Raw genomic sequence first — 13,394 nt, forward strand, 5'->3', positions numbered from 1 at the left:
TCCCTGTAAACTGAGCGCTTGGCCAGCCAGCCAGGAGAGATTGTGGGGCCACCCAGCTGGCTAGTGGAGCATCCACAACCACCCACAGCTTGTGTTTCTATTGGTGGTGCACATCCTCACACACCTTGGTACACATGGAAGGAAAACAGTAGAAGGAACCCTGCAGAGACCCTTTGTCCCAGAGGTATTTTATTAACCCCTCTGCCATCAAACAAACGGAGACCCACAGCAGTGACAGGGATGCTGAGAGTTGCTTCCCTACATAGTGCTTAAGGCGAATTCTTTCCTCCTCCCTGTTTATCTTGCCTGGCAGTCTGGGTTACAAAACTTCCTGGGGCAAGGACTGCGTAAGGTGGCAGAAGGCTGCCATACATCCCACTTGCACAGGGCGAGGGTGAGTGGGAGATGAGGGGTGTGGAACAGTGGGATGCAGGGGGCAGCAAGGCATGGGGAGGGAACTGGGGGGAGCCAGGGGAATGGGGAGGGAGAGGGCCATAGGAAGGGAGCATGGGGGGAGGCGCAGCCAGGGGGATGAGGACAAGCTGGGGGGAGAAGCGACTGGAAACAGTGGGGTGGGGTAGGACGAGGAGCAGGGAGGAAGGGGAAGGGCTGGGGCAGTGGGGTGGGGCGAGCAGGAGGAGGGGCAGGGAGGAAGGGGAAGGGCTGGGGCAGGGAGGAAGGGGAAGGGCTGGGGCGGTGGGGTGGGGTAGGACGAGGGGCAGGGAGGAAGGGGAAGGGCTGGGGCGGTGGGGTGGGGTAGGACGAGCAGGAGGAGGGGCAGGGAGGAAGGGGAAAGCGCTGGGGCGGTGGGGTGGGGTAGGACGAGCAGGAGGAGGGGCAGGGAGGAAGGGGAAGGGCTGGGGTGGTGGGGTGGGGTAGGACGAGCAGGAGGAGGGGCAGGGAGGAAAGGTGGGGAGGGCTCGGATGAAGAAGGCGTGGGGTGCGGTTAAGAGGAGAGGGAAGGGGAGTGGCTGAGGGAGAGCCAATGGGATGAGGAGGGGTGGGAGGGGTTAAAGGAGCTGCCAATGGGATGGGGAGGGGCGGGGCCTGGTTAGTGGGCGGGGCCGGAGATCGCCGCCGTTACCGTAGGGAGCGGAAGGGGCGTGGGCCCCTACCGCCTGCTTCCGGGTCGGGGGTGGCGGCCGGGGGTCGCGCGGGGTGGGGCGGGGTGGCGCGGCGGGGCGCGGCGCGGCGCGTGGGTAGCCCCAAGTCGCCATGTCCGGGAGTTGCCGCCAGGGTCACACGCCGAGCCGGGCCATCCCCGCCAAGCGGCTCAGCCTGCCCGACGGGGCGCCCCTGCCGCCCGGCGACTACAGCACCACGCCGGGGGGCACGGTGTTCGGGACCACGCCGGGCGGTAAGCTGTCGGGGGGGCGTGGCCGGATCGCTCCTGCCCTGGGGGAGGCTCGGGGCCGGCGCTCGTTGCCCCACCTCCCGGGCGCTCGGTCGCGGGGCGAAGTCTGCGGACCGAGTTCCCTGCCGTGGCGGTGGCCCTAGAGTAGCGGCTCCCTCCCCCTGCGTGCGAGCGGTGGGGCGGCGGTCACCGATGTGGGGCGGCGTGCAAGCCCTGTGCCGCCCGGCGGGGGGTGATGCACTTCCCCGGGAAGGAGCCGCCGGACTTGTCCGCTCTTCCGCTGTAGTGTCACGGTCCGTAGGGGTCTGAAGCAGAAACCACATTGTGAGCTGTGGCGGGTTAACATCGGGGTAGAAACAGCAGTTCCCGCCCCCAGGCGTGAGCCCCCCCGCCCGGCTCCATTACTCCATTTTGTTTCAACAATTCATTTTGATGGAACAAAAGAAGCGTCGCCTCATTTGTCAATAGCAACTGTTGTTTTGGTGTGTAACTACACATAATATATTGGGGGCAGGGGCGAGACTTATTCCTGTGTCGTCCCAGGCTCGCCCCCCCGCCCCCCGTTGATATTCTGCCCCTGATTGTGAGCCAGTCTTCAGTGGGAGTGGCTGTAGTGCTGTAAAACTTTCTCTACCTGAGCATCGCTGATACTGTAGTAGTTTGGCTCATTTGGCTTTGGAAGTACCTGTCAATGTGAAATCTAGTCAGTTTTGGGAATAGTGTGGCCACATACAGCTCAGTTGAAACAGGTCTCTTGAAACATTTATCTCAGTTTAAGCTAGTGTGAGACTGTGCCTGCGCTGCCGAATATGCTGTGGTGCACATGAGTAGCAAGTCCTGGTTACTGCAGCTCTGAGCTCCTGCCAGTCTGTAGTTTTGCCATTGCTTTTCCATAATTTAAAAACATTTTTATTCCCTCTTGCAGTATGAAAGAATCCAGCAGCAGAACAGTGAAATTGACTATATTCAAAGTTCTGTCAAATGCATGATGTAAATAATAGATTTTTATCAATATTACATGTCAAATGAACTTAACATTTATATGTAATATCAGCAGTTCAAAAAATCAAATGGAAGCATGAAGCTTAAGCTGGTGTCTCTTAAAAACAATGGGGTTAGTCTGAGAGGTTGGATACACAAACTGAAGGTCTTGGTTTCAGTTGTACTAGGCATCCATTTTGTTCTCTGAAAACACAAGCAATAGGAATTCATATAGGTAGGTGTCTCTTGCAGTAGTAGTGCTGTAAGTATAGGTAAATAAGGAGCCATTGATTCTTTCTCAATATATAATCTTAAACTCTATGCGTCACTCGCATGTTTCATTCCATTCATAGGGGATTATGAATTAGGTGTAAAGCATGTCATCCAAGGCAATGAAAATGCTATTTGGATTAGAAGAGTAAGCTAAGTCCTCAGAAAGTGCTGAAAGATAATCAGTGCAGAATTAATGGACCAGATCTTTCAAAAATAGTAGTATCCTTTATTTTCAAGACTTCTATGTAATTTCTCAGAGATTTGGATAATCTAGAGAATTAGATAGTTTGCCTATTGTTAAGACTTAGAAAATGTAGAGTAAGTTAAGCTCCACTTATTAACGCACTTTGGTTCTGCTTATTATCTACTAACTTACATTTTCATAGTGGCTGGTTCTTACCATATGTTTGTATTCTCAGTGTACACTTATAATGACTAACAATGGAGTTTAAACTCTCTTTTGCAAGACTGTTATCAATACAGTCTAAAATAAAATTCCTTCAAAATTCACTTTAAAAATGCTGATCTGTGGAACAGCTTTTATTAAGGAAATACTGATAGGTCTTAATACCAATCAGCATCGCTGATCTTTCATCTGCTGATCCATAAGTTGAATAATTATTATGAAAAGACTGTTCAGTAAGCTTTCAGTAACAGAGACAATTCTCAAGTGCAGTCCTGTGTTATGTAAATACTTGATCCTTTGGAAAGGTTAGCTGAAATCCTTTAAGATGATGTTACTGTTTGTATGCTGGTATACTATGAAGTATTGTAAACAATGCATCAAGTTACACAATTCAGAATAAAGGAGCAAATTTAATTTTGCCATGGAACACCCAGGACTTATTTTACAGACCCACTTCATCAGATCAATCTAATTTCCAATACAGACCTGATCTATAAGTACAGAGGACCCCCCCCCCCACCACCACACACACAAAACTTGCAATAAAAACTGACGGGGATGTTAATTATCTTAGTCACTCAGGCTGCGGGATGTAGTTAAGCCAACCGAAGCACTGCTAGGTTGAAGGCAGAATCGCTCTTGAGAGGATTGATTACGGTGACAGCAGAACCCTTCTTCTCTTTTACAAGTTTCTTCACCATAGCAATATATCTGCAGCACTGCAGTTGTGCTATATAGTGCTTGTAGGACAGACATGGCCCCTAGTCTGGTGCTGTGATAGTTTGGAGGGGTAAATACATCCCTGTGGCTTTTGGAGAGTTTTACCCAATAGTTTAAAATTATCTTGACTATTTGTGATCTGGCCAGTTCTCGTAAGTGCAAATTAAAGTCAGTATGTGTTTTCTTCCTTTATCTTGAGTGATAGTGAATGAATTAAAAAAATCCAAATATGAACCCTGGGGAGTCGTGTTGAGTCATTCTGGGATGATGCTGGAATGTGATTTCTCAGAAAAAAAACATGGGAGACTAGACCAACTTGTGTTCCTGAAATAGTCAACTTAGTCTCATGTCAATGCTGTTACAGAATGAGTGGGCTTTTAGTTTTTGAATGATTTGTTAAAGGCCACTGATTTGGAAACACTTCAGAGCTATCAGCTACAGCAGGCACTGTGGCAATAGACTAATCTTCATTCTGTGGAAAGAAAGGGAAATAATTCATGTTTTCGTTCATTGGACATGTGTAAGCTAGCTTTCCTTAAATACTTGATCCCCCGTTCTGGTTGTGGGATGGCACCACTGCATACAGTCTTGGAAAGATGAGCTCTTCCTGTATAAACTTGTCCTGAGGTGATGCTATCAAAACAAAAAAGCAGTCAAGTAGCACTTAAATACTAACAAAATAACTTATTAGGTGAGCTTTCATGGGACAGACCCACTTCTTCAGACCATAGCCAGACCAGAACAGACTCAATATTTAAGGCACAGAGAACCAAAAATAGTAATCAAGGTGGACAAATCAGAAAAAAAAATTATCAAGGTGAGCAAATCAGAGAGTTGGGGGGCAGAAGGGGGTGGGAGTCAAGAATTAGGTTAAGCCAAGTACACAAAAGATGCTGTTAGAGTTGGAACTCTGAGGTGCACCAGTGGCATCCTTCACATACACTTCTGGAAGTGGAGTTCCCTGTGTCTAACTTGCTGTCTTTGGTGGCATGAGGAGAACACCCTCCAGTCATCCAAAGGAGTGCGAGAGTCTCCAGAACATATTTAGTAAATATAAGTGTTCTTTTTGAGGCCTTGTTTATTCTTACCTGAACCATTCAAACAGTGTAGCTGAAGTCAACGTACTTGGATTCCTGTGTTATAAAACCGTCAGTGCTGTAGTGGAAATGGCATATCTCCCGATCTGAACAAGCGGGTCTGCCCCACGCATGCTCATCACCTAATAATTTATTTTGTTAGTCTTTAAGGTGCTACAAGACTGCTGGTTTGCTCTGTTAGAATACAGACTAACACGGCTCCCTCTCTGTTACTATACTTACTGTGGTGTCTTACATACAGTAGGATCAATGGAGGTTGCTCTCCCATCAACACTGGATTCTCTTCTTGTCTTAATGGAGTACCAGTGTTGACAGGAATGAGTTCAGAGACTGATTTACCACATCTTCGGGCAGAGGTGTTCCCATTGGGTCTATAAGATTCAGCTGCTGTTGTAGATTGAAAACCCCTGACTGTTTCACTGAGATCCAGGCTTTTACTGTAGGTGTCACCAAAATGAGTCCAGGCCACAGGTACACCATTGCAGAATTGTTACTGGATCCTCCTGTGCTCCAAGAGCCCCATCAAAATGGGATCCCAGAGCAGGGGAAAGGATCCACTCCCCTGTGGCAGTAAAGGAAGTGAAAAGCTATTTCATGACTGCTGCAAATGAGACAATAAATCAGAGCTCACTATGAAAAAGAGAGAGGGACTGGGTGGTGAGGTGGGGGAAAACAGTCATTACTTTTAAACCTAGGGAGCCTATTGTCTCTATTATTCCACTTAGGGTTCATCTTGGATCGTTGTCTTAACCACCCAGGGCACATGGATATTGCTGTTGAGGTAAATTCCATGTGAGCTAATTGCTTGGGAGCCTTGGCCAGCTCAGCTGTAGGTGCTCAGTTTCCTGAGGTAAAAACACATCATGTAAACTGTTACTGTCTGTAAGTTGAAATGAGCACCTGAGAGTGTGTGGTTTTGTGTGTACCAGTCTGGTCACTGGCAGAGGGATTTGCCAGTGCAGAGGAAGTTCCTCTTCTGACCATTGCTCTATGTGGAGTGCTCTAGGTTGGGAAGGCCCCTCTCTGCTGTGCATGCTTCTAGTTCAGTATACTTACACCATACATACAGTTTTGTTGGCTGGTTACCTTTTCCACCTTGACCAAAAGGCAGTTGAGAGAATAAAGTGTGTGTGGCCATGCAGAAAGAATGCCAAGGGACCCCTAAAAGAAACCAAAGGCTGCTGCTGAAATCAAATTTTTTTGTAATGAGTTCTGATGCTTGGGAGCCACAGCAGGCTGTGACCATTAGGGCCTGAGCCTGCGTTCCCCAGGGAGTCAGTGGGAGCTGGAGGTGCACAAGTAATGGGAGGCTGGGCCCATGGACCATACAGTTAACTAGTTTGAAACATTAAACTTTCAAAGACAGTAAGTGCTGAGCCAGAAACTTGTTACAGTGGCATTTTTTAGGGTTTAGTAACTTGTGCATCACTTCCAAGCATTGCCATAGTGAAGGGAAGTAGTAGGTCAGGATACCAAATTCTGGAGAAAGCCTCTTAATAGTCAGTACAGCAGTAGTCTGTTTCCTCGGGTTTCAAGGAATTTTCTTTGTTCCTTCTCCCTTCCAAGATCTTTGATCAGTTTCACAGCCATCACTGGTACATTTCATACTTTTAATGAATTTAGTTTAACAAGGACCAGATGCCTCCTCCAGCTACACGGTGCTCAGTTGTACTGTGTCTTAGATGCCAATGCAGAACCCTAATAGAGATGAAGCAATCAGAAGCTTATTGAGGCGATCGATTTCTGCTATTCAGACCCTCCATGCATGGCTGGGGCTCTATTGGAAATGAGGGGCAAAGCCATCAATCAGCTGCCCTGAGGCTGGAAGTAAAGATTGCTTGGCAGAAGCTGATGCAGCTTGTTTCATCAAATGATTCTTACAAGAGGCATAATTGAAAGTGAGATTTTTTTTTTTAACTGCTCACATTTGCATGTTTCTCCTGATGGAAACGACCCTATTTATGAACCTTAAACATCTGCACATCCCCGTGGAAGATAAATGTTACAATAAGTCAAAGCAGGGTATATGGGTTATTTAGTTTGCTAAGCAGTAACTCAAGCCATGTGACTTAGTGTGAATAAATGTAAACCAGGAATGTGTAGCTCTTCCAAGCCTGTTATGAAATGTACTCAGAATACCTAGTACGCTAGCTGGAGTTCTAGGAACGCTGTCCTTAATTTGTATATCTTCCAGCTAGCAACAGCTATAACTGCAGGGTAAGGTTGTTTCTTTACCCTAATCCTGATTAACTGAACTTGTACCAAAGGGTAGGCCTGAATTGGAGACAATGCTCATTTAATTTTACTGCCTCAGCTGTAGAAACTAATCACAGGTCTCTTCAGTTTTGAAAAGATTTGAATGCCTCAGAGAATCATTAGCATAATTTCCTCGAAATTTAATATCTAGTTACAAGACTTTGCAGACAGGCTCTGGAGCATGAGTGTGCCTAGCATTCCAGTTGAGAGATCATCTCTGATTTCTTGTACCCAGGTTGACTACCAGCTGGGAACATGGGGAGAGAGAGGGAGGGAGAGCATTCTATTACCTTATTTGGTTGCATGGCAACAGTGTATTAAATGTCCAAACCTGAAAAGAGAGATTGCAGCCGTCTCCTTGGAATGCTGTTTTGAGTTCTTTCTATAGTACGGATGTTGTATCTCTGGAGAGATCTTTTTCCTCTGGTTTGATATTTTTCCAATATCAGATGCCTTGGGCTGCTCTGACTACACAAGTATCAGAGGGGTAGCCGTGTTAGTCTGGATCTGTAGAGCAACGAAGGGTCCTGTCGCACCTTATAGACTAACAGGAAAGTTTAGAGCATGAGCTTTCGTGAGTTAACGGCATCTGAGTTAGATGCATCTGAAGAAGTGAGTTAACTCACGAAAGCTCATGCTCTAAACTTTTCTGTTAGTCTATAAGGTGCCACAGGACCCTTCGTTGCTCTGACTACACAGTGTTCCTTTTAAATCCCTGCAGGTCGTCTTAATTCTGCTGTTGCCTCCAGGTTTGTTTTAAAGACGTAATTTTTATTCTGCTCTAACAGGCCAGCAACGGTAGGGCCAGGTCCCATTCACCACTAAAATCTGCAGCAAATAAAATGGGAGTCAGCTGTCTTATATTGATTTAGTTATGTAATCCTTACAAATGTAAACTAAGTTTTCTGAACTGGACAATCAGCCCAGACCACCTAATGGCAAAACCTCTATGCAGAAAGCACTGCTCTAATAGCATTTGAAACCTGACTTAAGTAAGAGCTAATTTCCACTATAAATTTCCTGATGTATATGCTAAAAATTGTGGGGTTTCAGGATTGTAGATCATTTGATTCCCCGCCATCCCTCCACCACTACCTCTTTAGTTTTGTAGTACAGTATTTTCATGGGGCCTTTGAAACTAGGTGTTCACGGGGAGACAGTGTTCTTGTGGGTTGAGAGCTGAATGATATCTAGATGAAAATACTAATTTAAATTTCCGTAGCTGTCTCTACATACAATTCCAGTTTTGCAGAGGTCATAAGCTTTTCCCATATGTGGTCATGCTAAAAGCTCAGTGTGTCATATTTTTCCTTGCTAGGTACAAGAATTATTTATGACCGGAAGTTTCTGATGGAATGTCGCAATTCCCCAGTTGCCAAAACCTCACCATGTGACCTTCCAGACATTCCAGGTGTTACCAGTCCAAATGTGGAGGAGCTGAAAATTGAAAACAACCATGTCCATAATTATGAAGAGAAGGTGGGCATAGGTGAGTGGCACCCCCTGGCAAAGCCTGAAAGTAACTTGCCATTTTTCCTTGGAAAATACATGAACTTGTATTGACTGGAGCCAGAATATTGTTACCACAGCTAGGGAGGAACTGATCTGTATGTGGATTGTGGCTTCCGGCTAAATCAAAATATCTCTGGGGTTAGACATAGTTCTTACACCAAACTCATCACCAAAGTATGAGCACCGTCAGATAATGCATTATGTGATGTGATTGGCATCTTGTCAGTGTTTCTCTCCTTCTGTCTCATTCATATTACTTTTTCTGTGGTGAAACATACTACTGGATTAACAGCTCTAGAGGCTGATTCTCTTGTCCATAGAGCAGGTGCAGCCCAGCATTGCCTGTTACGTCCTTTGTTAACGTGCTTCATCTTTGCACCACAAGGAGATAGGGATGAAAGGGGGATTGTTAGTGGTCTATACAGTCCTCTGCAGAGATGTCTCGACACAGGGGCCAATGACTGTAAATTTTATTGCATTGCATTGTTTCTACTGAAAACTAACTAGGTTGTTTCCCAATTCAGCTTATATTGACCAAAACTGGGCTAGTAACTTTTGGTCACTGTCTTGCTCTCTGGATTTTCATATCAAAATGGATCACTTTGCAAGCTGAAGCAAAATTTGTTTCTCTTCTGGCTTAATTTGGAACCTGAAAAGTTTCTCCTTTTGAATATAATAGAGCAATGCCTTGCAGTGCTGTTGTGGTTGTGTTGGTGCCAGGATATGAGAGGCAGGGTGAGTGAAACGATATCTTCTACAAGTCAGCTGAATAGTAACATCATTGCTTATGCTGGCGCCCTATCAATAGCAGCAACCGTTATAGCAATCATACATGCAACAATAATTGCATCGCACTATGCTGACTAAAATTACATTTGCCTCTTGTCTCAAACAGAAATCCATATCTGGCTGTGTCTAGATTGCTGCAAACTGGCAGCAAAAGATATGCAAATATGCTGTGAAATTCGCATGTCTTTTGCCAACAGTTCTGTCAAGAGAGGCTTTCCTGACATTTGGCCCTTCCACACAGGGCCAAATGTCAGCAAACCTCCTCTGTTGAGAGGCCCCTTCTTCCTCATGGAGCAAGGTGTACAGGGATGTCAACAGAACTCTTCCGACCGGCAGATCTCTTTCCAACAGATCTGCAGTCTGGACGCGCACTTCGTTGACAAAACTTCTGTTGACAGAAGCCTACGGTGTAGACAGAGCCTCTGTGATTAAATGTGTCATAGGAAAAATGTAAAAAATAGTTCTGTTTCTGTGGATTTTTTTGGGTAGTGTTCAAAATGAAGAGTGGAATTATCTCATCAGAGTCCCCAGATGCATCATGTCTTTGGGGCTCTGTATGCTGTGCACTGGCAGAGTGCCTGCTGGCAGAGGAGGTGTTCTTTATGCAGGAGAGCACAGCATCAGACCAAAAACAAATTGGTTTCCCCCTAAGAAAAGAGCAAGCTGCCTTCTCTCAATAGTTCTCTTGCAAGACTCAATCCCTATACAAAGCAGGCTGGGTTTTCCCCAGTCTTCACTTTTCTGTCCAAACTTCTGTGCTCTTATGAGGCTGCCTGTCTTTGAGCATTGAGTGTTTGATCTTTAATGTAGCACATTGACAAGTGTGCATCTACATTCTCCTCCTTTCTTTTCAACAGGTGAGGAAGCTCAATTTGACATGGACATCTAAAGTATATGCCCTAAGAGTGTTTGCCCAGTGGAGAACAGGACCTCAGCATGAGGGCTCCCACCAGCTAGGCTTCTAGAATAGCCATGCTTTTCTGAGTGACTTGCTCTTTCCTATGAAGGGCAATCCTCGCTTTGACTGAGAGCAGAACACATCCTGTTATGTGAGGACTGACAGCATAAGCTGATTCGTATGGGTGGAAATCCAGGAATATGGCCCCTGCTGGCGATGGGCAACAGAGCAAGAGGAGGAAAGCTCTCAATGATGTTTTGTTTCAAGTTTCTATGCCTTTGTTAATTGGTCTATATCAATACCGGAAGGGTGACTGAAATGTAATAGCAGGAGAAATAAAATCATTTGGGGTCTCCAGGTTTGGGGATTAATGCAGTAATGTGGGTGTTTGGTCTTCACTGTGTCAAGCAAATGGCTGCCTATTACTGTGTCTGAAAGGTGTTCTAGGGCAGTCGCACAAACTTGATTGAGACCCAGGTTTTCCATAAAAGGGCCTGGGCATAAGTGCTCCAAAAAGCCACACAGGACAGCAGCTAGTTAGCGAGCCGGAGGATTGGAGTCCCCCTGTGGTGAGCTGGAGGATGGTCCTGCCTTGGCTGGTGCCAGCAGAATGGGAGAAAACCGAGCCTATGATCAGAGGGACTAAATGCAGCAGATGCTGCAGCAGATGGGTCTACCCACCCTGCGACTCCTGGATCGTGCGCTCTGGGAGAAGAGAAGCGGAGGACAAGGCCTCTCTTGCTTTTCACCAGAGGAGAGGGTGCTCTCCTCCCCTCCCATAAAGTGTCGGTTGATCTGTGACCTCGGAGCTTCCCAACACGCCACCTGAACTAACTGAATGATGTCAAGCTGCTCTGGCGTTGACTTGGGTCCAGAGCACATCTGGGGCTCTCGCCCCATAGCATCCCCTACCTTGCCTTCGTAGCCCTCCCTGACAGTGTGGCAGGAACCTGGTGCCCCAGGCAGAGGGCAAGGCTCTACTCTCGCCACCTGGGGATATTGGTTACCCTTCCATGGAGCTGTGAGCACAAGCATGTCTGTGGGGTGGGTCACAAATTTCTCTCTCTGTCCCATCTGTGGTGAGAGGGAGACCTTGACGTACATCCCCAGAGGGTGTCAGGCTGCAGCGTACCCAGCTTCTCACACACCTCTTCCTGAGGTTCTGGCTCCACTTTTCTCCACCCCTCCTGATTATGCACACCCCAGCCCGGGCCCCACCTTGTCACAGGGGAACTGGGGCATGCCAAGAGAGCCATCCGTCGTTCTTAGGCTATGTCTAGGTTGCAGAAAAACTGTTTTGCAAAAGATACACATGTTGCACAATGCATTTGCGTATCTCCTGCCAACAGTTCTGTTGAGAGAGGCTTTCCTGACATTTGGCCTGGCCATACAGGGCCAAATGGTGGGAAAACCCCTTCTCCTAAGACTTAGCTGGATGGTGGCAGAATGCTCCTGAAATGCAGACTTCTGTCAGGAGACCTCCAGGCTCCCAACAGAAGCCTGCAGTTTAGATATTGGCCCTGAGTTGCAGAACATCCCTCTAGAGCTATTTCCAGGCCCTTGTCTAATTGTATCTCCAAGCAGAGTTCCTCTGGGCAACATCCAGTGACTCCTTAGATGTGTTCAAGGTGCCGTGGGCATTGTTGGGGCTTCTCCCCTATTATTAGAGGGCCTAGACCTGCCTGTTCCACTCCTGCAAGTCTCATGTACTGATAACCCCCTTTACAAAGCATTACAATACCCCAAAGTCCAGGTAGCCTTTTCTGAGTGAGGTCACCTCTCCTGGCTGATGGACCTACTAGAAATCCACCCTCACTTGCTCAAGATTGAATCATCTCCCCAGCTAGTTCAAGTCCTGTGCCAATAGAGGCTCTACAGCCAGCTTGTCTGGCAGTTCATCCTTTTGCAAACATCCCAAAGTCTCTCTCCTGTGCAGTCACCCCCTCCTCCCTCTAAAGAGGGTTTAATAGCTGCCTTCTGTCGTAGGGCAAGCCCACAGGTGAAAGTGCTTTCTAGCCCATCTGTAGTCTTAAAAGGAGTCACCTGCAGCCATGTCAGCCTAAGAGGAGAAGTTCAGGTCCCAGACTGATGCATGCAGTAAGTCTCCTACATGCAGTAGAAAGGATTCCCCCCATCCCTGTCCTTTGAAGTAGGTAAGTCTGGTTCTCCAGTTCATATGCGTTGATTAGGGACCCCCTGCAATCTCTGTTCAGCTCAATCACTAAACCCCTCCCTTAAAATACAAATGATCACTTGGCTCCCTTTCGTGCCTCTTCTGTATGACCTATATTAAAATTCTGGCTTAAAGTTGCTCTTTCACCAGATCACTTTGGTAAAGGGCCTAGGACCAACCAGCACTGCTGTACTGGCAAAGCTTCTAATTGAAATCAGTAGTTCTGCTGGCATCAAGACAATAGGATTAGAGCAATACTTGGCAGCAAATTGCAAAAGACCTGCAACTGTCTTGCTAGCTAAATGCTGGGTTTCCATTCTGAGTTTCCTTTATACCACTCAACCCTTATTGAGCAGGGATTACTTACAGCTTTACAAATGCCAGCGTTGACCTAATGTTTAGCTTTCAATGCTTTTGAAGGTACCATAGGCAGCTAATGGTGTCTGGCTTGATCCTCCAGGGAAGGAGTGAATGCTATGTAGCAGTGAGATGTGGATTGGAAGTGGGGCTTCCCACAAGACAGCATCTGGAGGAGAAAGCAGATCATGCGTCTTTATCTGCTTTTTACTGTTGAAAAGTCTGCTAATGAATTACAAAGGGCCCATCACGTTAAATTACTTGATTACGCTGAGAATTACAAAGGAAGCTAAGACCAAAGAGATGACACCAATCAAACTTCATGGAAGATAAAGTTTTAAATGAAACACTTACAGTCTGATAAGAACAGATATTCAGAGTTGTTGCTTTCAGTCATTCCAAACCTATCTTATGACTAGTGTTTAGCGTGGGAGGAGGGGATTCTTGTGATAGCCATGTTAGTCTGTCTTCGAGAACGACAAGAAGTCTTATGGCACCTTATAGACTAACTGATATTTTGGAGCATAAGCTTTCATGGGCAAAGACCCGCTTTAATCTATAAGATGCCACAGGACTTC

General features: G+C 46.6%; 1 protein-coding gene across 1 annotated transcript; it reads left to right on the forward strand.

Annotated features, from left to right (window-relative positions):
• Nucleotides 1–1,157: 1,157 nt before the first annotated feature.
• EIF4EBP1 (eukaryotic translation initiation factor 4E binding protein 1) lies at nt 1,158–10,665 on the forward strand. The gene is made up of 3 exons (XM_074981695.1): nt 1,158–1,357; nt 8,406–8,576; nt 10,246–10,665. Exons 1-3 carry the CDS (start codon nt 1,216–1,218, stop codon nt 10,275–10,277), a joined length of 345 nt encoding a protein of 114 aa, XP_074837796.1. The 5' UTR covers nt 1,158–1,215; the 3' UTR covers nt 10,278–10,665.
• Nucleotides 10,666–13,394: the final 2,729 nt, after the last annotated feature.

The sequence above is a fragment of the Carettochelys insculpta genome, chromosome 31 (assembly GCF_033958435.1).
Source record: "Carettochelys insculpta isolate YL-2023 chromosome 31, ASM3395843v1, whole genome shotgun sequence".
Taxonomy (NCBI): Eukaryota; Metazoa; Chordata; order Testudines; family Carettochelyidae; genus Carettochelys; species Carettochelys insculpta.